Below are 26,864 nucleotides of genomic sequence, written 5' to 3'. Positions count from 1 at the left end.
TCTTAATATTTCATTCTAAAGCTACAGACTTTACCTTTGCTTTGACAAGAGTACACCCCTTCCCCCCCCTCCCAAATCCCCCCCTTTCAGAATCTCACCCATTCCTCCTCTGTCTGCAATGCATAACCACAGCAGAGACATCAACTACAGCAGGGAACTGCACAACAAGACGTGCAATATACAAACATGCGGCGGTACAATCACAGGTGACCTACAGTTGCAACAACAAAAGCAGCTTCGATAAATACTTTCAAATCGCAAGCACAAACTTACAGCAGATGCAAACAGCGGCGATATAAAGTATAAAAGACACGTAGCAATGCTTTCGCTTTTTCATTAAACTTTGTCTACACAGCTGAGGTTTTCTTTTTTTCTTTTGAGGATATGAATTGTACTTCTTTTTTTTTCTTTTTAAGTCGAGACATATTCAGTTGCCGACGCGAGCAACATCAAGAATCAGAGCCTCTGCATACAAGGCTGGCTTTGCTATAAGAACGTCTTATGAGGTTTCACTTGAATTCTTGAGGAAACTATTACGAGTCTCATCTCAACCTTCTCATCCGTCGGAAATGTTGAGCTCATCCTCACGCAGTCCATTTGTACAGTCGTTTGGTGCACACGTTCGAGACGAACCACGAATGTTCAACAAGGAACGCCGATTGCAGAACATCCGTTGATTTGGTTCTTTTGGTGAGGTACCTGGTATTTTGTACACGAGTCCATTTCTCTACGCTCGAATGGTCTCCATTTTTTTCTCCACCACTTGTTCAATTGCGTGCCATTGAATCCTGCGAGCTCAAAAGCTTTGCTGAAGACCAATGTGGGAGGTCAATGTCCAGCCAAGCCTTTTGTGCTTGGTGTGTAAAGACGAATACAAGGACACGTCTGGGTGGAGACAGTTCTGGTCTCAGTGGTCAACGGGTTTTCAAGGTGAACATCAAAACATCTTTCATTGCATCGGGGTTCACGATTCGTGTAATTTTGCAGAAAAATGTCGCCAAGCCTCTGGATGTGTGGACAACAACTCTGAGCATGTCAGTGTTTCCTCGACACTAAACTGTATCCGTAACTCTGTGTGTCGATAACGCGTGCCTGGTCAGACAAACGGTAAGTCCTGGCATGTTGCAAACACTTCAGTTTATATAGAACCTGAAACCATTTAGTCGGCAGCAAACAATCATTTGTGCCAATTCCATATTGGCACGACGTACCACACAGGGACATTAATGGTTCCATGGGGGAGCCCGTCAAAAGCTAAATGCATCAGTGTCACACGCAGCTTGGCATCCATTGCATCGGCGAGCCCTCCAGAACAGCAAAAACGAGAACGTTTACAACAGTGGCGTTCCCACTCTCAGGGGAAGGCTCACAGCGAAATCCACACTTAACTTGGCAATGCTTGCGGAGAACCACAACCGTCTCACCGTGGAAAGAAATGCTCAACAAGCACGGCACTGAGTGGTGCAAAAGACACCATCTCAATGCGCTGCACAATTTCATGAATACACCGACGTGGGTAGTGGATGATCTGTTTTGGGCAGTTTGGTTTTTTTTTCTCTGCATCGTATCCCATTCCTCGTGCAAGGGTTTATAAGGATACTGCCTCATGCAGATCAGTGTATGTACTGCGGTGACATATCCCACCTTATGTACTCCTGATGTGCTGGCCATTACTATGACGACACCGGGGCTCTTATTTGGTCACAATTTTTGGTCCCTTTGGACTGACGGCCTGAAAGTACACGCCATACTCTCAGGAATTAAAGCAGCATAATGGAGGTACTTATTTCTTGCCCTGAGGCCAAAAAAGAGCCCAATAAAAGAAAACGAACTTCCCTTAGTCCAAATCTTAAAAAATGGAAGTCTTGGAATGGCCATGGCATTTGGAAATAAATTTTGACACCCTGCTGAGCCCAGGGAAGATTAAGCACAGATACGAGTTAAAAATAGAGGTTAGTCTTGCTCCATTTTGGCTCTGCTAGAGTGTCTTGCATTGCTTGCTGGTGTTGAAAGGCCTGGAGATTACACAAACAAAAACCCCAGCAACTAAAGACCAGGCAAGGAAAAATACAGGAAAACTGAAAAGAAAACTTGGTTTGGCCTTTTCTTACCAGGAGGCTCACAAGATGAATGAGGGCCCAGTGGTTAACTGACTCTCTTGCGGGTCGGCTTTGGTGTCTGCCGGACAAAGGTATTCACAAAGCTTGGCAAAAGAGCTTTGGTTTGAATTACCAACTGACCTTTGGTCGTTATCATGACTTGCGATGAGAATTTCAGAGTATATAAACAGGGAAACTGTTACCCAATTTTTTTTTTCTTTTTCTGATGTACTTTTTTTTTTACCTTACCCATTTTAACGCTTGAACGAGCACCAGCTAGCTATTCCTTAATGACAGCCGGAGCCAATCTGTGCTTGCTGAAACAGAAAAGGCATTCTCATTAAGTTTGATAAATTGCATCCCATGGACATTGCTTTGAATGTTGTGGAAAAGGATTACCTACAGAGTCGCAGTGAACGCTTATACACCGCGAGCAGGCACTCGACCGTGCCCCTGACCATCCCATAGTTACCCGGCACTATTCCTTTTATTTGGGAGATGTCTTGTTTTTCAAAACTAAACCGACGTGATCAGTTGTGAACTTATTACCAACTACCTCCATAAAGCTACGCCTTCCCTGTCGCAGTAGGCAGCCTTAAGTACGAATATTTACCGAGGTCACAATTTTCAATTCCGGGAAGTTCCATTTTGGCAAATGAAGTAGCAAGCACAAAAAAAGTTATTTGGTTTCGTTTGTCTGAGGAGTAGAGGATCACAGTGACAAATCAAAGTCAAATTATCTTTGGTAAATCACAAAAAAAAAATTATACTTTTGATAATAAACAAACTAGACAACCATTCCCATATTTATCGGTGCTTTTTCATTGAAGGTCAACTGCATGGTTAATTTCGAAGCCAGATAAATGATCATTGTCGTCTTGCTGGCCTAACGAATGGGTTTATCTAATGATAATAACGAGCTTGTCCAGTTATGCTGCAATAAGAAGACAAGCTCGAGGACCTATTCAAAACATCATTTGAAAGGGAAAATGATTCCGGAGGTGATGTGGTACCGTAGTTTTAGGAGAGTGTGACGCATGCTTCGTGGGGCATGCGTTCGCTTCTTGTTGCCGCTTCTTCTGTGACGAACATGGATGAGCAGTGTAAATTGAGAACAGCAAAGGGGACAGAGGATAAAATTCTGAACAAAGGTGTTTGGGAACGCATTTAGCTTTCATCTGATGTGAAAGACGAGGAAATAGATTGTTGTGTACGTACTTATGGGGGAAGACAACAATTGGCGTCAGCAGCAGCAGCAGCAGCAGCAGCAGCAGCAGCAGCAACAAAATTAGGCCTAACATATTTGACAAATGTTGATGGCAGTTTTCATTTGAAGCAGACGCGCGATTTCCAAAAATAGCATCTTCCTTTTTTTCAATCAGTGGTAGCAAAAGAGTTGCTAAGTCATAATACCAATCACGGGCAGAAACGTAACAGCTTGTCTGGCTGCAAAGACCGTGACATCTGGTGGGCCAAATGTTTGCACGCCATTTCCATCTGTTGCTTGTCATTTATCAGCTTCCCTCTCCTCCCTCATTTTTTCCTCTCTCCCTCTGAATGGGCAGGAATGTATTTTTTCTGACCACAATTTGGAGTTTTTGTTTGGGGGTCTTAGGGTGTGAAATAAACATAGCTCACATTTGTTTCAAGTCAAACCCACCCCGTAGTATGGCTCACTTGACCGACTACCGTAGTTGAGGAAATGTGTTTTTCTTCTACACCATGCATAAAGGTTTGTTTTTCTTTTTGTCTCGGTTATAAATGTCACATGGTATTTTCTGTCTGTGTAAAAGATGTATCCATGATTTGGTAATTCTGGAACCTTTCAAACCACTGCCGAGCCTCTTCACAATCGAGTTTTTGTTTGTCTCACAGAAAAATTTCCCATCAGAGGAAAGGCCCCGCTCTTGAGCGCAATTGTACAAAATGGCTTGTTGTGCAACAAGCAAAATCAAACGTGAACTTCTTCTGGAGGTATAAAAGAAGTAACAAAGAAAAGGAAGAAATGTCTGGTGGCTGCTTCACTCAATGTCATCCATCTCTTCCCTCTCAAAATCCTGATCATCTTCTGTGTCTGAGGCATGCATCGGTAGTGGGAAATGGTCATCTTCGAGGCCCTGGTTGGATGATGGCAGTGGGATGTCCCCTTCCTCGGGACTTTGATGGGACAAGGCAAAAGAGTGGACCTCTTCATCGTCCTCCTCCAGGCTTGGGTTGGTTGTCATTGGCAACTGGTTATGTATCTCCCCAGTTTCGTTCTCCAGTGGCTCCTCTTTGACCAGGGGAGGACGGCTGTGGAGGAAAAATGGGGGAAAAAAAACAAAAAAATGAGAAAAAGAAACCTCAAACTTGCTTGAAGTAAGCAATTTTTTTTTCAAAAAAACTCAGGAAAGGTAAGCAAATATACTATGTATAGTCATCAAATGTACAGCTCACTTAAAAAAAAAAGTTCTTATGTGATGTATTTTTCTGTCTTATGCGTCTTATTTATATTGGCAGGCGACAAAGAGTGAACAATCCTTTTGCTCCGAAAATAAAGAGTTCATGTCGCATTTTCAGCAAATCAATAATACTGAACAAAAAGATAATAATGCAGCAAGACCAAGACGAAATGTAAACTTGTTGTTCAAACCATACCTTTGAATTGTAAGTTGTACAAATTACAAACTGGCAATTGAATATAAAAGATTTAAATTAATCAGGGCTGTCAGAACAAGGGCAAAAAGTGGGGAGGGGGCACTGCATCAGCGGCAAAGCCATGGTTCCAGATAATGATGTACCGAGCACCCGCATGCTGCAAACTAAACGACAATATAATTATTACCTCCGCCCACTGAAGGTGGACCAAGGTACATTTTCACCCATATCTGTTTGTTTGTGTGCAGGATATCTCAAAAAGTTGTGGATCGATTCGGATGAAACTTGATGGACTGGCTGGGTGTGGGACAAGGAAGAATTTACTAGATTTTGGTGAAAATACAGCTACGGATTTGGAAACTAGAATATTTTAAGTTCGTGGACAGGTTGGGTGTGTGACAAGGAAGAATTGATTAGATTTTGGTGAAGATCCAGCTTCGGATTCGGATACTAGAATATTTTACGTGATCCTTCACCATTGAGAGATAGGGCCAAAAACGACATATAGCATGATGTCACAAAACGTTGTAGATGGATTCGGATGAAACATCGTGGACAGGCTGGGTGTGTGAAAAGGACGAATTGATTCGATTTTGGTGAAGATCCGAATCCAGATCCAGGTGGAGGTACGTGCTTTTCCGAGTGCCTTTCTAGTTGCTTAATAATTATCAGTCGTGTGTGTGTGAGTGTGTTCTTCCAAATATAATGGTCCCCCATACATCCATTAAGTTTTGTTGAAATGTTTATAACTCGAGATATATATTGTTACGGCCCCGGGTTTGAGATTCGTCACGTTGGGAAGCACTCGGGTTCCTCACGAACGCCCGGTCCTGAGGCCACCAACTGCTGATAACTCCACGGCTCAGCAAGTTGCTAATCAACCATGAATGCTGATTGGTACCACCAATCCTGGCAGGGTATCACTACTTCATGTGGTTACCTTACCTTTGGATGACAATATCAAGGGGGGCTCATGCCCTCGATGCGTACTTATGCTAATCTTACCTGAGAATGGTGCAGCCGAGCGGAGCTCCCAAGTACGCACTGGCTAACAGAGCAAATCATGTGGGTAGAACTTCCCGGCTAACACTACATATGGACTATGCTGGAGCAATGGAGGAAAAGACATGACAAACTGGGTACATTCACAAATAATAGCAATTTATTTATAGCAAGGGAGAGGAAAGGTATGTGGAACAATAAGCAGGCTATTTATTACAAAATAAAATACAGCAGGGGAAAGCAAGGATTGGTAAGGTGCAGCAAAAGAAAAACAATTATTGACAAATACAAGAGACCCAGTTCAGAGTTACCCTGATCCAAATGTTATACAATCTTAATGAATTATGCTGACAAAACAGGCACAATCAGAATCATTCCCTGAAAAAATTAGAAAGTCCAGAGAGAGAGAAAGTACAAGGTGGTTTCGACCTCTTCATTACCAGGTGAGGTCAGCGGACCAACGTGAACCAAGGAAGGGGGAGAGGGAAACTGAAAGAGGCTCTGGTGCATGGTTGGTGAAAGGTCTATGGTACATGGTCAGAGGGAGGCATGGTGAGGGGTGCAGTGATATGCATGTGAAGTGCTGACAGGAAGGTGTAAAGATGTGGACCAAGTGGGTGGGGGGGGGGGAGTAGAAACAAAGCAAAGAACATGTGAGAAGAAAGGTCTCGCATGAAGCGTAAAGAGGTCTATACATGTAAATGCTAAGGTTGTCTAAACTGCATCGGGTCTGGCATCTAGCATCTGGCTTTTTTGCTTGTCCATACTCAGCTCCGTTCTGCTCATTCCACCCACTCCGTCAAGCTCCTTTGCTCATAACACCATGACCTCAAGAAAAATAATGTTCAGCCAGAGCCGAGCATGAGCCACAGAACCGCGAGCTTCCAGAATGCTCAGCCAGAGAACTGAGGGCTCCTTTATAATCCCCTGGTCGAGGCGGTGCCCAGGAGTAGAAAAAGCGGAGCGATGGGTGTTTTCCAGCGCCCTCATTGGTGAACAGATTATTACCCCAGTGATAGCTCTGCTCATGCGAGCCATTGGTAGCCGAAATTGACTCACTCACCCAGAACTCTGCCACGTGATCCATCTCTGAGGTTAACATGGCGCTGGGGTATTCGGTTGCGCTTTCCGGCCATGAACAAAATAATTGACTCGGTAGCAGAGGGGGTGTGTAGCATTGGGATTCTCATGTGTGTACTATGTGTGAACATCTTTATAGTTGGTGAGGAACTCTGGGAAGGGTTCGAAACAGCGTAGCGCTTACCTCGTGTAGGTCTTGTTGTGTTGCTTTACATAGCTTCTTTGGCTCGAGGAGTGTGTGTGTGTGTGTGTGTGTGTGTGTGTGTGTGTGTGTGTGTGTGTGTGTGTGTGTGTGTGTGTGTGTGTGTGTGTGTGTGTGTGTGTGTGTGTGTGGTCAATTATTTATATAATCCGAGCCACCTGGGTTTACTTGATTAGGTGAGAGCTAATTGGCTATTCCTTCCATTCACAGGTGAGAGATTCACAGGTGGGTCTTTCTTTATTTACATATTGACTGCTTTTGACGTTTGCACGTGGTGCATGCTTGGGAGCCTCATTGGTATGCATTGCTGTCTATACATACTCTCGCTGATGATTCACCAATAAGCGATGAAACTGGTTTCAGCAGGTTCAGCAGCTTCGGCTCGAGGAGTGTTGAAGACAAATATATATATATATATATATATATATATATATATATATATATATATATATATATGTATATATATATATATATATATATATATATATATATATATATACACATACATATATACATACATATATACATACATATATACATACATATATGTATATATGTATGTATATATGTATGTATATATATATATATATATTATAAACATATACATATATATATATATATATATATATATATATATATTATAAACATATATATATATATATATATATATATATATATATATATATATATATTATAAACATATACATATATATATATATATATATATATATATATATTATAAACATATATATATATATATATATATATATATATATATATATATATATATATATACACATATATATGTTTAAAGAGAGGTGAAAGTGCCCTCCCTTTATTAGGTCATCTCTTCGAGCATGGCCTAATAATATGAGTGTCGATGCCCTTCGATCCATCCGTCTGTCCGTCCGTTCACAATGAAGTTGAAGCGGGAGATTTGGTCATTAGTGACCCTGATAGAGGTCGATGAGACGTACACGATGGTATGACTTTCAAGGTCACCGAAAGTCAAGGTCAAGGCCACGAAGCCTTTGAAGTTGCGAAAATGACGATTTTCAAATTCTATCTCCTCCGCCATTTCTCAAGCGATCTTGAATTTGATTATTGCATATGAATCTATGGGACAATGTCTAAATTTGGTCAGGCCGAATTTTCGATATTCGCTTTCGTTTTCGTGTCACGTGACTTCAAAGTTGGCCAAAAATCCCTCTTGACCCGTGAACCCTACACCCTAGTAACAGGAACTCATGCTTGTTTCTCGCAGAGGTGACCGTCACTCCCACACGGGTGTATTTTATGGGACGGTTTCTCTGTATGCAACTTTAACACAGGGACTGAAAATTCGTTTCTCAGCTTCTATTGGATGAAATTGGCTGCAAGTTTCAGAAGTAAATTCTTTGTTCGTCGAAGTAATATGTTCAAAATTTCATCAATGTTGATTTCCACATTCTTGAGTTTTTAACAAAAACCCTCGATATTCACGTTGGTGTCTGTCAGTCCCTCCGTTCACCCAAAATGTCTTGGCGCTCATATCTCAAAGGCTATACATCAAAACTAGATGAAGCTTGGAATATACTGTAGATCAGCCAATACATCTAATGAATGGCTTTCAAAACAAATTCAACCTCAGTGCCGTCGTTTTTTGATTATTACTTCTGCCACTGAAGGTGAAGGTGGTTATGTTTTCACCCCTTTCTATCTGTCTGTTTTTATCTTGCCAAAACGAAGTTTTTGCAAGATATGTTAGTCAGCTTGTATGTTTTTTTATTTATTTAATTATTTGGTTTTTTTGTTTGTCTGTAATCACGTATCGATCACTCTGCAGAGCACAGTTATCATTGGAAATTTTTGTAACTTCGCATATCAGAGTCCTATAGAGGTCCCTTTCAGCGCATAAAATTTTCAAGGTCAAGGTCAAAGGTCAAGGTCACTTTGTCACAAATCAGGGGAGTCGATGAAGCCGTATTTTTTGAGTAATTTTGATCGGATCGTCTTCAAACTTCATGGGAATATAGTTCATGGTCTGGTGGTAAGCTGATTAATTTTTGGTGGCGATCGGCCTTGACCTTCATTGGTTAGCGCTGGAGGTCGAAAGTTTTTGATCCCAAGGTCAAATTTTGAAATCTTAGATACCATATCGAGTAATACCTCATATGAAAGGGCTTGATAAGTGCTTTCCAGATCTGTCAAAAGTTTGACGCTATGACGTCATTTGATGACATCATGACGAAAAAACGGATTTTGCATGAAAATTTTATTTCCTCAGTTCTCATCAAAATCTCTTGATATTTCATGTACAACGGTCCTGGAGAGATACCATTAACCGTACGAAAATATAAAGGCCAAAGGTCAAGGTCACAAAAAGGTCAAGCATCAAGGTCGACGAAACCCTTATTTTTTGAGTAACTTTAATCAAATAAATAAGTCACTCATGTTCACATTTTGGCAAGATACTGGTCACCCTGGGGGTGACATTGGTTTTTATTTTGTTTGTCTGTCTGTCTGTGTGCAGGATATCTCAAACGGTTTTGGACAGATTGGGACGAAACTTGGTGGACATGTTGGGTGTATGATAAGGAAGAATTGCTTCAGTTTTGGTGAGGATCCGAATCTGGATCCGGATACGAGTATTAAATTATTTACTTTTTAAAGTGATTCTTCACCATTGAGAGATAGGGGAAAAAACTATATATAGCATGATAGTTGAAATATGCATTTGGGCTGGAGATATTCTTGTGGATCAGGCATTGAGTGGCAGAAGTATACGCTCTACCAAGTGCCCTTCTAGTTTTGATACTTTTGCTTATTAGCTTTTAGCTAGAGTTCTGCTCTTTTGCGGTACAAGTATGAAACGGCGGTGTTGTTGGACGCAGAGATTCCTGCAGCAATCGAGGGAAGGGTGAAGCGCCCTCCTTTTATATGGAACGGTTTTTCTGTATGCAACTTCTCTAAAACCACACACACAGTTTTGATGAAACTTGACCATAACCTTTACCACCCGTGATGTACGAAAGTTTGTTCAAGTTACTTAAAAAATTTGGGGGTCGAAGGGGTGTACATGGTGGTTGCCCCCCCTCCCACCCACCACTCCTCACCAAGAAAATATGTATTTGCTTTCTTCTCCGAAACTACACACACAATTTTGATGAACATTGACCACAACCTTCATCTCCCATGATCCACCAAAGTTTGTTCATGACATAAAATAATCGGATTCTAAGGGGTGCACAGGGGGGTATGTCTGGTGTTGGCTTAATGGTTAGGGTGGTGGAGTTGTGATCCTAGCGCCCTGAGTTCAAATCCTGCTTGTTCATTGAATTAATACCAGCCTGTCATTAATTAATACCAATTAATACCAGCCTGTGGGGTTGACTCAGCCTGTCATCCTTCCGAGGTCGACAAAATGAGTACGAGCTTGCTGAGATGATAAAGCCATTTTCGTATCCTGCATCAGAGTGGTGACCCATTCAGGATTGTGCCCAATAGCCCAGGAGACTGCTTCGGCATCACCAATGCTATGCGGAGTATGGTCCCAGTGGAATGGGGGGTACCTCACCCCAAATATGTATTTGCTCTCATCTCAGAAATTATACACACAATTTTGATGAAGGTTGACCACAACCTTCATCTCCCGTGATCTGCCAGTTTGTTCACGGCATTAAAAAGTCAGGGTCTAAGGGGATCTACAGGAGGGGGGGAGGGTTTGCCACCCAAAGGGGCATTTGCTTTCTTCTCAGAAACTACATGCAAAATTTGAATGAAACTTCACGACAACCTTTATCACCCATGATATAGCAAATATTGTTCACACCATTAAAAAATTGGGGTCTAAGGGGATCGACTGGGTGGTTGCCCCCCAAAAGTTGAATTTTCTTTCTTCTCTGAAACCACATACAAAATTTCTTTGAAACTTGACCACAACCTTTATCACCCGTGATGTACCAAAGTTTGTTCACGGCATAAAACAAAACAAAATCCATATGTGTTTACTTTCTTCTCCATTACATATTTTGTGGGTCATCCATGCCGACCAGTGGTTCCCTGGTTATAATATCCAGCCGTTACCAGGTGAGCACCCTGGGGTATTGCCCCTATGTTTTACTTTTTTCAGGAAAGTACATTTGTCATGTGACACAAAACAAAGCACAAATCTTTAAATGATGTAAAGTGATGAATGGACAACCACACTTTTGGCTTGGGATTCATAGAAACAACTGTGGCTCCAGTTTGAGGAGTGCGGATGGGGTGGGCGGGGGGGGGGGGGGACACTCTTGCTGCACGATTGGCAAAAAGAAGACATCCAAGGTCTTTCATTATTCTCTTCCAAGCATTATTTGCAGCAGTCCTTATACTCTGCACTCCTGGTGTCGTAAAGTCGAGAATGTATTATTCTACATTGGTTTTTGTTAACTTTGTAGGTTGTTTATCAGAACCTGCTGCTCTCTTCAGGCAAACATCAGTATTATGCTGTCTGCACATTAAACTTCCGACAAATTAATTTGTCTTGAATTGCTGCACCAACTGATCGAAGGCATACTTGCTTCCATGAGTGTTTCCAGTTGTCCTGTTGTCGTTAATACTCCCAATTGTGTATATGTGAGTCAGTGGTGAATTTGTTTTCTTTGACATTTACAACGATGGATAAAGAAACCAAATCACTTCCATCCCCAGCAATCATAATGCTTTGCTTTGTTTTAACAGTCAGAATCCATTCACCTGCACAGGTTCTCAGGAAATATGTTGGTGAGATCCTAGTTTGCTGTTCCTAATGGAGGATCAATCACCCACAAGCACATTCCCATATAACTGCTTCATGCTCTTGTCCGACCAGCCCAGAACTTACAGCCATTCACTGTCCCAAAGTTACGGATACAGTCTGCCGACTTCACTCCAGACCTTGTGCAGAAACATAGCTCAGAGGTAGTGCACTCGCCTTTGAACTGTCTCGTCTGGTTCAATTCTTGATGGGGCTATAAACTGTCACCCTAGTGTTTCATAGGCACGGCATTAAACGAGCATGCACCACTGCTCACACTCACATTAAGTGGTGGACCAGTCTACTTGGATTAGCTTGTGGATGCTAAAGATCCCTAATTGTTCCAAGAAGTTTTGCTCTCCACTCATCTCTTCCATAAACTGCTTTCTTTTATTATTTTTTTTGTATACATGTCGTTGAGGATCATGGAAGAGCTTGCACACTGAATGGAGCAGGACATAACAGACAAAAACAGGAAGAAAAACATTCATGCACGGAAAACATCGGGTCAACGAGGGTAGAAAAGATTATGTTTTTGGATTGGAGACAATCTGAGATTTTGGTGAACAGCTGTCTCGAAGACCTGGAGGGAAGAACAAGATTGAAGAGGATGTGGAAGTTGATTCTACAGGTGAGGAAAAAGAGGAACAAATGAGTGTAGGTGAGCGGTGATCCTGGATTTAGGTAGTTTCACCAGAACAGTGTTGCTGGTGGACCATGAGAGCCCTACAGAAACTTGTGGGGGGTACAAAGCACGGAAAGAGCAGAGGGTTCAAGACCAGAAAGGAGGCGGTAGAAGACAAAGAGACCACTGACCTGTCTGTGATGGCAGGGTGATAAGCCCAGAGACTCAGCTTCGGCGCAGGAAATGCCAATGATCTTGAAGGCCTTGGTTTACACAGCATCAAGTCAAGCAAGATGTGAGCATTGGAAGCCAACCCAGACGGGAGAGCAGCCCTCCATCAAACTCCAGATGAAGGCTGTGTAGGTGGATAGTTCAGGTGTGTCAAGGAAGGACTGTACAGCGGAGGATGCCCAATCGTAGGCTGGCTTTGGAGGCCAACATTAAAAGTGGCTTGCCCAAGAAAGATTGTGGCTGATAGTGAGACCCAGAAGTAGTTTGAATAACTGAACCTTCTCAAGAGGATTGTTAAGAAAGTAGATGGGGGAAGGGAGGGGGTGGGGGTTGTCAGATGGTGCTTCTGGAGAGAGATAGTGAGAGTGTGAGGTTTCAAACTTGGAACCTGTGTCAGCATTGAAGGACATATTCCAAGTGTTTGACTAGCTTGTGATTTTTGTCAAGGTCTGAAGAGAGGGAAGAGGCTGCAGCCTTCCTGTCTGAAGGATGAGGGATGTTACAGCAGAGGGTGGAGTCATCAGCAAATAGAAAAAGAGGATTTTCCAGAGAGTCAGAGTCAGATTGATGAAGATCAGGAATGGGACTGGGCCCAGAACACTGCCTTGGGGCACTCCAGACTTGGCAGGCAAAGGAGAGGAGATGAGAGGATATGGTAGACGTCACGTCTTTGATTACCTTGGTTGACAATAACTGTTAGAAATGAGTGATCAAATTTAAAATCTTAATCCGATTGATTTGCAGAGCCAAGTACCAAACATGAGTTGCTTTGTTTGTATAAGTAGTGTTTGACAACTACCCAGTGGTAAAATGGACCCTTTGTTTTCAGCATTAACTTGGAACCTGTGTCACAATAAGCTGAAGTATGACATCAGCTTAAATGTTCCTTTTTTTTTCCAACTTCAGCTGCAGTTCAACAACAAACATTCTGCTGTTTATGAAATCAGCCCCAGTTCAAATTATACAGGAGTCGTGATGAGTAAGCCAGTCACTTGAGACGAAAGCAGAAATACGCAAGATAGTCTATTTTGAGTTAAACAGTAAAAAAAAAAATTGTTAAAAAGAACAAAAACAGGAAAGGACCCTGTATGAAAATGCCATAAAATTTTACACATTGTAAAGTCACCTTGTGGAATAAGATTACTCTGTAGAAAAATGACAGTTTTATTAATTTCGGTCATTAGCTTTTTTCAGTCCACAAGTTGATTGATCACCCATCGTATTCCTTGTACTGTGCTTAAATTTTATGGCAAACCTCTGTTTTATGACCATTTAGTGTGAGCTTTAACTACTAAATAGACATTACGGTGTTCATTAAAACGTTTATAGATGTTTACGATAAAAAAAAATGCTACAATGAAAAATTGATAAAGGAAGAGATTCGGTCAAGAAAACAAATGGTTGTTTTTGCCTACAAGTTGAGAATACACGATGCACAATGTTTTTTTTTTTTTCATTCGCAGTGCCAAGACCCATGGAGGAGCTACAACACAGAATGGATCAGGACGAAACAGAACCACAGGAACAGCAGCAAGAGAGGGGGAAACACACCACAACAGCAGGGTTGAAGGACAAAATAGAGGGAGATTTAGAAAAATAAGGGATATGGGGAAGAACGAGGGGTAGGAGAGGACACAGGGAGTGGACAAGATGGATACAGCCGTAAACTTTCATGAAGGAAATACTGGAAACCCGGAAAGATGTGGGACTGGGGGCGGTTAATGGGGGATCATGATTGTGCATGGGGGAATATCTGAAATGATTCTGGACAGTTGTCTTGAAGCCAATGAAAGTTTTGCTATTAATTCACAGATTATTCTGTTTTTAGCAAAGAAAATTAGAGAATTAAGTTATGTTCGCAATAACGATTCAGGTTCTAACAAGTGTCATCAAATTGTTATGTTCTGCTCTGCATACACTTCATTGTCAGTTATTTCAAAGGATGAAAACAACTGCAGAGTAGAATGATTTTCCTACTTGTGGTGTTGGCCAGGAAACCTTATTGCCCCAAGTGTTTCACAAGCTGGCTGGCCAAGCTTGACGTTTGACTGGAGGTGACAGGGATTTGTAATTTGGCCAGGGCGATAAACTCGCCTACTCTTCACGAAATACATTGTGAGATCTTTTACGTTCATAAACTGATACTGGCAGATGGGATACCCAGTTTAACGTTACACACCCTGGCTGATGTAGTTGTTGGAAGTGATGGTTAGAAAGATTAAAAAAATTAAAAAGGGAACGATTGTGCTAATTTAAATTATTCCATCAAATTGTGGAATAAATTATGTTTTTTTTCAAGATCTTTGTTCTCATCATCATTACTGCTATAATCTATTGCCAGAGAACAGCCTGTATTGTTTTGCGATAAATCTTCTGTGCCAGAAGTTATGTGTTTGCTGAGTTCAAGAGACAAAGTTTTCTGTGAATAACGAATATGCGCACCGACTTGTCTATATTGAAATGAGTGCAGAATTTGATAAGAAAATCGAAATTAACAACACTTATACAGTAATAACTTGTATAAATCGGAGAAGTTAATGCTCCTATCCAAAATTATTGGGTTAAAGAAGCTATTTTGATATCAAGCATGTGCCTGACCACCAACCTCCTCCCTCCTTACCACACTTGTACAATCATCGTGCCATGCATTGTGTCACATACACCAAGTTTAGTTTTGGATTCTCAGATGGAGAGGAATTGGTAGTCAACGTAGCATTGGATATGTTTATAACGAGCAATAATGTCTATACTCAGATGCCTAATGGAAAATTATGTTGTTGATGATGTATTAATAGGGCTTTGGTGGATTGTAAAGCCACCTCATTATCGGAATGAATTTTGCATTCATTTATTTACTGACTTATTTAATTACAGCTATTTTTCCATTTATTTTTACAGCACTGAATAGGTAGTTGAGCTATGCAGAAGATGGCACACCATGGATTCAAGAATGCATCTGTAAACACAACTTACGCAACAGGAAACAACCCAGGTATTGTGCATGAGTCGTTCCCTGGAAACAGTAAAATGTGACACGAGCGCATCGATCAACATTACAACATTACAACAGAGAGACCCAACAGGCCGTGCGCTGTAATCTCCGTTTTTAACCTTCTCGCACTTTAACTCTCCGCGCAGTGTGTTGTCAGTCCAGTGGAATTTCGTGGTGGCTTTGAATAAGTAAACATGGTTGGTAATAAGCCCTTGTTCCCACTGCGGTATTGGGTTTAACCTCTGCCACCATTATCCCTTCGAGTTATCTGTTCTGCTCGCTTGTTGATGGCCTGGGAAATTACGTCGAGGAAATGTTTGTTAAAAACTCAGACAATACACGATAAAGTGTTAAAATAACAATTGAGGCAATGTGGGTCCCATAAGAAGAATACACTTGTTCGAGGTTGCTATTAACTTTATCCATACATGGCGTCTCCCGCCTCGTGCGATGTCTTAAATCCCTGCTCCTGAGTTTTTCTACACTCGTTGACCCTATAAACCTTTTATCTCCCCTACTGTTCACCTTCACATACTGTGGTGGATCTTTGATCTTTTTTTTTTGTCCACCTGTTCCCCCCCCCCCCCCGATCTCTGTGAGTCTGTTAACCAGTTGCCATTCTCTGTCACTCAGATCTTCATTCAATGAGCCTCAACCTCAGTGGTGTGACAACTTATTTTACATCCATCACTCTTCTATTTCAGCCAAACACACCATTTATTCAATTTGATTAATGCAAGACCCCATTTTCCCTGCTGGCCAGGTTTATATATGGCAAATGGAGCTTATGTTTAAAATAAACCAGATGATTGCTTAATGCAACATAGTTATACTACTCATACATCTAACTTATTGTTCCACAAGGTCTTGCGTTCTCCACATCAGAACAGCAATGTTTCTATCGGATATGACGACGATGCAATTCGAGCTGAGAAACAGGCAGCTCAAACACAAGCGCGTGAATGAGGAGCTATCCAGTGACCCCAAATTGAATGATTCAAGAATAAATCCTGTTGCCTCTTACATGCAATGCAAGTGCTCTTATGAGCAAATCCTCACTTTACACATATATTGCCTTAAAGCCTAACAATACATAATGTAGTGCAAAATGGCAAATTTTCTTCCACTCTCCACATTTGCTCTATACATGCCCCCATCCTCTCATTCTTTTTATCCCTGTCCACTCCCAAAATCGTTTTCCTTCTATCACCCTTCCAAATGCTCCGTTCAATCTTCTCTGGCTATTCCTTCCCCTCCTCTGCCCTTTTCTCAATCTATTCCAACCCCTCCCCCCTACCCCACTCCGCAGTTTAAGAGGTGAAAGAATATCAACAATCACATGTGTCTATCATATTTTCAATGAAATAAAAAATAAACACGAATCTCAAAAATGCGAGAGTTTTTCTTTTCTTTAACATTGATTTCAGGCTCATGGAGGAGTTAATACGCAAACACAGACAGGACAAAGACATTGAAGGCCATCGGTGTACTTTTACATTACAAGCACATCACACAATGGATGAGAATGTATGTTATATGGGATTTGAATCTGGGTTCCCTGCATCACGAGCCAGGTTGCTCAAGGGGAACACAAACAGAACAACTCCTCCATGGAAAATCGCAAATGTTGGCAACTCTCGTTAAGACAAATACCCATCATAAAAATTAAGAGGATTGGCATTCTAAATGTACCACACTCGTGAAGACAAATTCCATAATAAGAATGTGTCAAACTCATCAACAAAACGATTACTCTACAATAGAGTATTTATCAATTACAATGTCAGGAGTCAGGCCTCAGCACAGTCTCATATGCCCAATTACTGTCCTGAAGGCATGATGTGCCACAGTCCCAATGGTCCAAATGATCATCTTGCTGTGATTCAATGACAGAGATTGCGGAGTGGTGAACCATTGCAATTTCGACCGCAATTCTACTCTAAGCTCCTCCATTTACCATGAATGTGTGTGCAGAAAATAAAATGGGACCAACACATTCACAAAAGTAAACAAGAAAAAGAGCAATCAGAGATTGCAGACCCTCACCAGGACTTGTTTTGTGTGGTGTATTTTGTGTGGCATTTGTGTGCTGGTGTGTTACATAATTAATAAGAGACGTAATTAGAACTGCCACTTCATAACTGCTGGCAGTAATGACTGGGAACCAAGACGTCCCACTTTGATGCAACCCCACTTTGATGGGACACCTGACCTTGACCCATGATGTCTTTTATTATTATTATTATTATTATTATTATTCAATTGAATTTAGAATGGGATTAAAATAAATTCAAATCAAATCAAATGGAAGACCAAATAAGAGCAAATAAGTAAAGTCCTGCATTGGAGTCATCAGACGGAACCCAAACAAGCAAAAAGCAAAGATGAAGTCATCAGGAGGAACGGGGAAAGGATTCACATTTCAGCTCTTACTCCTCTACCCTCAAACCCATCGAGGCACAACCAAAGTGAGACTTATTAAAAAAAAAAATCAAAAAGAAGACAAATCAAAATTTTTTAAAATAATTCTGGCTCGACCATGCGTCTGACAAATACTGATCAAGTTGATATTCCACATCACAACTAGATCATAATTGTAAAGTTTCATGTCGATTGATTGAGCAGCTCCAGAGAAAACATTATTTAATATTTTTCTTCAATCCAATATGGCTGCCAAACCACGTGACCTCTCAATTATTCCTGAACAAACTTGTACACCCATTGGTTGGGGAACATTTGTGTGAAATTTCCCCTCGATCTGTCAAGCCGTTCTGGAGAAGAATATTTTTTTTATCGGTTTTTGGGTAAATCCAATATGGCTGCCAAACCATGTGACCAAAGTCATCACATGTGTGAACCTTTTAATTCTCATGGGTAGGCGGTCATACTTATAAAGTTTGGCCCCGATCTGATCAGCCACTTCAGAAAAGATTTTCGAAGGTTTTTTTTAACAATATGGCTGCCGAATCACGGGACCGATGATGTCATCAATTTTTTTTTCTGTTTACCGTTTTATCCCGAAATGACCCTCAAAATTTTTCATACTGATCAGATGCAGCGTTCTACATATGCAATTATGACGTGAAAACGAAGGCAGCATGTGCTATGATGTCATTTAAAAATCCCTCATTCCCTATGAGTAGTACTCGCCATGTGCCAAGTTTCAATTTTTTCCTTCGTGGGGTTTCAGAGATACAAAGGTCCAAATTTTTTAGGTTTTACCAACATGGCTGTCACGACATGTGAGCTACGACGTCAAAATTATCAATAAAATATTCCACTTGAGTAGTTGCACCAGTGGTGAAAAATTTTGTTTCGATCCAACAAGCAGTTGCAGAGAAAAACACAAAGTTCTGTGCGGACAAACAAACAAACAAATAAAAAAAAATCACTCACAGAGCGACACTTGGTGAAACGGAAGGACACTCGTCGAGAACATATCTCCGCCAGGCTGAACAGTTTAAATTTTGTATCTCACTGATAGGTCGGATCTGATTCCAGACCTTAACCAAAACTGAATCGGCATGTTCTTGTCACTTAACCAACTCTTCCACCTCATTTTGTCACAAGTCATCCACAACTTTTTGAGATCTCATGCTCTGCATAGTTTTTGGCCCCATATCCCATTGGTGAAGAATCACTAAAGAAAATTCTCGAGTCTGGATCCAGATTCAGATCTTCACAAAAATCTAATCAATTCGTCCTTTTCACACACCCAACACGTCCACCAAGTTTCATCTGAATCCGTCCTCAACTTTTTGAGATATCATGCAATATCGTTTTTAGCCCCATCTCTCAACGGTGAAGAATCAGTTAAAAATTAAATAATTTTAGATTCCAGATCTAAATTCGGATCTTCACCAAAATTGAATCACTTCTTCCGAGTGGCACTCCCAACCTGTCCACCAAATTTTGTGTGAATCCACCCATAACCTTTTGAGATATTGTTGTTTATATCGTTTTTAGCCCCATCTCTCAATTGTGAAGAATCACTCAAACCATTCTCAGATCCGAATCCTGATTCGGATTTTCATCAAAATTGAGCATTGCTGTTGTTGGCCGGTCAACGACACACAAGTAAAATTTCAGGACGATTGCTTGAAAACTGTGCCAAAAATCGTGCGACAAACAAACAGACAGACTGACAGATGCTGCAGACCAACATAGTTGGCAAAAATTCTTTTTGCCAAGTAACAAACACACAGACAAACAAACAGACTCAAATGCAATACCTTCTTGTTTAGTGAGGGTAACAAGTTGATTTGACAACTGCTCAAGTATTTTCGAAAAGCCGAATTTACAATCAGTACAAATCGAAAGAGTACAAGAGCAAGCTTCAATTATCACAATTAAATAGTTGATCAGGCGATTAAAATATTTTGCTTCAATAATTACAAAATTGTTCACTGTTCCTAATTCTGTGCATAGGCACAGATAAATAAAGAAGTGGCACATTGTACACAGAGACAAACACACGCATGCTAATTTGGCATACAGTTTCAATGTTCAATATTTCTTCCAATTGAACACCAATCTGGCAGGTTGAATCCTCAATTTCAACTCGTCAATGGCACTGACGTAACAGGTAAGGCACCTTACAGTCTCTCTGAAGACGCACAACCAGGATCCGCTTCTGGACATGATACGTGGCCCTGTTCATGTTGCCTACTTGGGATGCAACACCATGGAAAGGCCACTGATGTACTGCAGGATCACCCAGGTGTTGCCTTGGGTACCACCCTGATGAGCTTTGGGCTTTGAAGGGTCGAACGCATGTTCACATTCAACCCCATTCTCTGTGTTGTCTCTAACTGAGCCTCACTTTGATCCAACTTGCTCCCTGTTGTAGCCGTCTGTGACCTGGTGCTCTCCGCTACCGCTGCTTCACCCCTGCCATCCCCGTATTCTCCTCCAGCTCATTCACCAGCATCTTCTAAACCATAACGTCACTCATCTCGCCAATTTGACCGAATGTCTCAGTGCTCCGGGGGTAATTGTTTCCACTGAAGATATGGTGCAGAATGGTGCGGTGACAACGTCTGCTGGAACGAGAGAGAGAGAGAAAGAAAGAGAAAGAAAGAGAGAAAGAAAGAGAAAGAAAGAGAGAGAGAGAGAGAAAGAAAGAGAGAGAGAGAGAGAGAAAGAAAGAGAGAGACGGAGAGACGGAGAGACGGAGAGACGGAGAGACAGAGAGACGGAGAGACGGAGAGACGGAGAGAGAGAGACAGAGAGAGAGAGAGAGACAGAGAGAGAGAGAGAGAGAGAGAGAGAGAGAGAGAGAGAGAGAGAGAGAGAGAGAGAGAGAGAGAGAGACGGAGAGACAGAGACAGAGACAGAGACAGAGACAGAGACAGAGACAGAGACAGAGACAGAGACAGAGACAGAGACAGAGACAGAGACAGAGACAGAGACAGAGACAGAGACAGAGACAGAGACAGAGACAGAGACAGAGACAGAGACAGAGACAGAGACAGAAAGGGAGAGAGAGAAAGGGAGAGAGAGAAAGGGAGAGAGAGAAAGGGAGAGAGAGAAAGGGAGAGAGAGAAAGGGAGAGAGAGAAAGGGAGAGAGAGAGAGAGAGAGAGAGAGAGAGAGAGAGAGAGAGAGAGAGAGAGAGAGAGAGAGAGAGAGAGAGAGAGAGAGAGAGAGAGAGAGAGAGAGAGAGAGAGAGATGAAAACATAACCTCCTTCACTTTCGCTGGCAGAGGTAAAAATCCCAACGCTTTATATTATAGCACAGGTCCAGGGATGTGAATGTTCTCCTTCCTCAAGCGCTGGCATGAAAGCATTTAATAAACCTTTTTCACCTGATCACGTCCGTAGAGACAACACCTCTTTGTTGTCTCTTCGTCGTCACTAAACGTTTCTGAAGTTTTTGCATCCATTTTCTTCAACTTGCATATCCCAGCAGGGCCTGTCGCAATATCATGAATGATGCTAAGCCTGGTGTTGGCTCAGCGGTTGGGGTGGCTGGCTTAGGATCCTGAGTGAGATCCCAGTTAGCCACTGAATTAACACCAGGTGGGGTTGACTCAACCTGTCATCCTTGTAAGGTCGGCAAAATGAGCACCAGTATACTACAAATAGGGGCACTGCATCAGCAGCATCGCTACGTCCCTAAGCAATGATGCCCTAGCAGCCACAAGGCTGAACACGAGAGTGTGTACGAAAGATGCTTGCACTATAATTTGCCAGCTTTCACACAGCTGACGACAGCAAGCTTCCAAAAACATACTGCCCTTATCATCTGCTCCTTCTTGGTTTTAGAACTCGTTTTCAAAGTCAAAGGTGAATCACATGAAGCAAACATGGAACAAACCAATGGCCTTGGATCGAAACGAAGTGTGTTTGGGGGAAACAAAGAAAAGAATAAACGGAACGTGTAGTGGGATATGTTTTGATTGTCTCAGCAGGAATTGCTGTATTGTCTGCTTAATTGCAGTTGAGATTTGAATGTATTGTTACGAGCTTGAGGAGGGTTAGATAGTACGAGCTTGATGGGGTGAGTGATTCAATATTGGTTTAATTTTGTAGTATTTAGACATAGATTTTACTTTATAATTTGCTTTGCGCATTGTGTTGGCTGGATGAGATTATAGCATCGTTGTCTCATTTGTGCTATACTGCATAAAATAACAGCATATTTGTCTTGTTTGTCTGAATCCAACTTTTCAGTGATTTAAAACTAATATCAGAGATGCAACAAATTCTTCTTCTTCTTCTTCTTCTTCTTCTTCTTCTTCTTCTTCTTCTTCTTCTTCTTCTTCTTCTTCTTCTTCTTCTTCTTCTTCTTCTTCTTCTTCTTCTTCTTCTTCTTCTTCTTCTTCTTCTTCTTCTTCTTCTTCTTCTTCTTCTTCTTCTTCTTCTTCTTCTTCTTCTTCTTCTTCTTCTTCTCTCTCTCTCTCTCTCTCTCTCTCTCTCTCTCTCTCTCTCTCTCTCTCTCTCTCTCTCTCTCTCTCTCTCTCTTGCAAAATCGAAGATTTTTCAAGTACAGTATATTGGTTAATTGATTTTGTTATTCTGTTTGTTTGTTTGTCTGTTTGTTTGTCGCCTGCAGGTCACAATTTTAAAACCAATCTTCACGAAACTTCACCGCATGGTAGAGTTTATCAAAAGGAAGAAGCCTATTATTTTTGAGGTCAACATGGAACAAAAGGTCAACATAGGCCAAAGGTCAACAACTTCAAAGAGATTTCTAAAATCCTCTATTTTCATCTGATTTACTTGAAATTTCAAACGGATTTATATTTCAGATCAATTAATTCAACCAGCCAATTATTTTTGAGGTCAACATTGGCCAAAAGGTCAACATAGGTTCAAGGTTAACAGCGAAGGTTGTTTTTCTGAAATCCTTAATTTTCATCTGATTGACTTGACATTTGAAGAGCATTTATATTTCAGGTCACTGAATTAAAACACCAATTATTTTGTAGGTCCACATTGGCCAAAACATCAACATAGGCCGAATCTCTAAAATTGTCAATTTATATCCGATTCACTTGAAATTTGAAGAGAAGTTGCATATTTGGTCATTGAATTCAACCACCAATTATTTTTGAGGTCAAATTTGTTTTATGGATTTTGCAAGTGTCATGCTCTGCACGACGTCTTCTTCTTGTTTGTTTTTCTGTCTGTCTGTATGTGTGCAGGATACCCAAAAGTTGTGGACGTATCCGGATGATATTTGGTGGGCAGATTGTGTGTGACAAGGACAAACTAAATAGATGTTGATGAAGATCCGGATCCGGATCCGACTACTAGAATTTTTTAAAGTGATTCTTCACCATTGAGAGAAAGGGATAAACTAATATATAGCACGAGATCTCAAAAAGTTGTGGACCGATTCGGATGAAACTTGGTAGACAGGTTGGGTATATGACCACAACAAATTGATTCGAATTTGAAGATCTGAATCTGGATCTGGATAAAAGAATTATTTAATTTTCAAAGTAATTCTTCACCATTGAGAGACAGGACCAAAAACGATATGTTGCTTGATATTTCAAAAATGTGTTGGGCCCGATATGTTCTCGTGGATCAGGCATTGTGTGGCAGAGGTATGTGCTAAACGGAGTGCCCTTCTACGTTTTTTCTGTAATCTTCCAGATTCTTATTCTTATTATTATTCTGCCAAGAGCGAAGCGGGTCGATTATTGGCAAGTTTGGAATCGCTGTCGTACTTTGATCTTCATCATGACCTTCACCCTCTTGGGGGAAATTTCAGCTTGTTCTATTTTTGGCACATCAAGTTTACGGCAAGAAATAAACCCATCGGAAATTAGTGACTTCCTCGTCATTCAACATCTTCCTTATTTGTCTGCTCTGAGCGCTTCTTCATCTCAATGTCTTTTTCTAATACTAGTACGTGCCCGCAAAAAAAATAATAATAATAAAAAAAGAATAATAATAAATAAATATTCAAACCGCGAGCAACAAACAACAACCACAGGCCGTTTCTTTGCTCTCGCGTGCCCGTACGTGCGTGGCCCGGAAGTTTGCATATTATTCGCAGTTTCGATTATTCGCAATTTAGTTTTAATACCGAATTAATCAATTAGCGCCAACGTATTTTACCTTTTCGCAATGTCGTAGCAAGGAAAAACAAAAAGAGAAGAGAAGAGAGAGAAAAAAATTTACTTCCTGGTTCAGAGCATACCAGCACTCTGATGTTACCGAAATTTATACACCGTCTAATATGAAAACGATCATAACTTGGGGCATTGTGTATATCTATAAATGCGCATAAGAAATCGAGAAATTATTAGAATACATGAAGTCATCACTCTCCGGAAGTTCGTACGTTGTAACCCGTAATGGGGAACGTGGCTGAGCTTCCCTTCCCCATCGGCCACGCCCATGCAACAACGTGTCTTGTCATTGGTTTTGTAAATAAATGGCCATAACTTGGGAAGCACTTGTCCGATTAATATCAAACCTTGAAAAGGCACATCCTCAGGTCCCCAGCAATATATCTGGCAAGTTTCAATTAGATCGGACTAGTGGTTGTCGAGAAACAGCGGTCAAAGACACACACACACACACACACACACACACACACACACACACACACACACAGACACACACACACACACACACACACACACACACACACACACACACACACAGACACACACACAGAGATTGCTGGAATTATAGATAGATGACAATTCTTCCAGATTACAAGCAAATCTGTTTTTTTCATTGTGGGGCATTATAAAGAGTATCTGAATGTATAATGCTTCTCATTGTATGTTTTTCATTGAAAAATAATTAATAACAGTGAAATAACTACAACGGCCTCAGTAGAGTGTATACCGCTGCCAGGCTGAACAGTTTACGTTTTGTATCCCACCGACAGGTCGGATTTAGATTCGGACCTGAACAAAAATCTAATATGCTTGTTCTTGTCACCGATCCAACTCATCCACCAAGTTTTGTCATAACGCGTCCACAAGTTTTTGAAATATCATGCCATTCATCATTTTGGCCCAATCTCTCAATGGTGAAGAATCACTATAAAAATGAAGAAATTCTTGTATACGGATCCGATTCAGATCTTCACCAAAATCAAATCAATTACTTCTTGTCACACACCCAACATGTCCACCAATTTTGTCCGAATCCGTCAACAAAATTTTGAGGTATCGCGCTATATATTGTTTATTGGCCGTAACTCTCAATGGTGAAGAATCACTTAAAAAAATTCTAGAAGTCGGATCTGGACCCAGATCTTCACCAAAATCGAATCAGTTTGTCCTTTTCACACACCCTACCTGCCCACCAAATTTCATCCGCATCCATCTCCAACTTTTTGAGATATCCTGCACACAAACAAACAAACAAATAAACACACAGACAGTAAGGGGTGAAAACATGACCCCCTTCACCTTCGGTGGCGGAGGTAATAACAGAACGAAGAATAGATAAACCAAAGGTTGTATTACTTCTTATCCACCGGCAGTAAATGCCGAATGCAATAAACACCTGTGAGCAAAGGAGCACTCATTATTCACTGAATATAAGCAACTACCGAATGTCAGACCTGCTCAAGTTAATTGAAAATCAAGGTTTAAAACTATAAAGGTGAGCCAAGCATTAAACATGTGATTAAAGTCCTCATGTGATTAAGTCCACCAATTGGTGTTGAACCAGTAAATTTGATGCTGCATGTAACCAGCCGTGTGTTGTTGTGTGTACCATAGAAGGTTTACAGATATGTAGAGAATTTATTTTGTGCATTCGCCAACCTTGTCTTTCTATACACATCAAATGTTTGCCTGTTATCTTTCATCCTCTATCATGCAGCTCTTATACAAGTATCAATATCTCTATAGTAATAAGTCGTGCGTATTTCATTGACAATAATTAACCCTGATTGTGGGATTGGTGGGATAGTGGAGAGGTGTGCAGAGCTTGGGTTTGAATCTCGACCCAGCTATAAATTATCATCCCGGTGTTTTTCATGTTGGAGGAGGCATCAATGTCAGCACCGTCCATCGGATGGACGTTAAACTTGGCGTCGCGTCTGCCCGCATTAGTTGGTGGACGTTAAGGCCCAGGTCACATTTGGCACGGCAGCCGTGGGGGTCTCCAAAATCTGCGGCCACTAGCAATTATTATACGGCGGCTGCAGTATTTCCACGGTCACACAATGTAGCAGTCACATATGTTTTTATTTTCCTAAGGTCACCGTGCGACATCAAATCAAAGACCGTACGGCACCCCCACGTTTTCGGTCTCCACACTTTATAAATACCCTGTGCGTCTCTACCCAAAAAATAAAAACGTATATGACTGCTCCATTGTGTGACCGTGGAAATACTGCGGCCGCTTTATAATTGCTAGTGCCCGTACATTTTGTAGACCCTCCGGCCACCGAGCCTAATGTGACTTCGGCCTTACCTCGTGTTTTCACGTTAATTTGTGATGTTTGTTTTTTTTACTCATCCTGTGTTTTAATTAATAACGAAAAAAGCAATCCGATCACGTGGTGTGACGGACTGTCGGGCAAGGATTGAATTTCACAGCAAAACCGGTTGTAATTTGGAATATCCATGATTACATCAGCCCGATGCGTTTGATGAAAGTGATTGTGGTTCTGGGGGCATCGTGTTTGATGAGCTGCCCTGGAGGCAGCGCTCTCTTGCAGAGTGCGTAAGCGATCAGAACCCAGGACGGAGCTCGAGCCTGTGTGGACCTTTGGATTGGTGATTGCACCAGTTTACATACAATAAACCGCCA

The 26,864-nt window shown here is 41.3% G+C and overlaps 1 protein-coding gene and 1 long non-coding RNA gene across 11 annotated transcripts in view; one reads left to right on the top strand and one right to left on the bottom strand.

Moving 5' to 3' along the window:
* The window catches only part of LOC147020180 (forkhead box protein P1-B-like), a 737,853-nt gene that overhangs the window by 556 nt on the left and 710,433 nt on the right, over nt 1–26,864 (bottom strand). For 9 of the 10 annotated variants that reach the window (XM_085895286.1, XM_085895292.1, XM_085895291.1 and 6 more), the window contains one exon: nt 1–4,391. This exon is cut by the window's left edge and continues 556 nt beyond it. In XM_085895286.1, the coding sequence (XP_085751412.1) occupies nt 4,121–4,391 (271 nt within the window). In that variant the 3' untranslated portion in view covers nt 1–4,120. Of the gene's footprint in view, nt 4,392–25,396; nt 25,445–26,864 lie in introns of all 10 variants that reach the window. The other variant, XM_085895294.1, reaches the window with a different exon arrangement.
* On the top strand, nt 9,385–16,877 carry LOC147020182 (uncharacterized). Its single transcript, XR_015061678.1, has 3 exons — nt 9,385–9,617; nt 14,096–15,624; nt 16,489–16,877. It is a non-coding gene; the product is annotated as an uncharacterized LOC147020182 (long non-coding RNA).

This window comes from Eptatretus burgeri, chromosome 9 (genome assembly GCF_056783735.1).
Source record: "Eptatretus burgeri isolate ZD-2024b chromosome 9, Ebu_testis_v1, whole genome shotgun sequence".
Taxonomy (NCBI): Eukaryota; Metazoa; Chordata; class Myxini; order Myxiniformes; family Myxinidae; genus Eptatretus; species Eptatretus burgeri.
The sequence above is the reverse complement of the archived record's forward strand: the minus strand, read 5'-3'. Positions and strand labels throughout refer to the sequence as shown.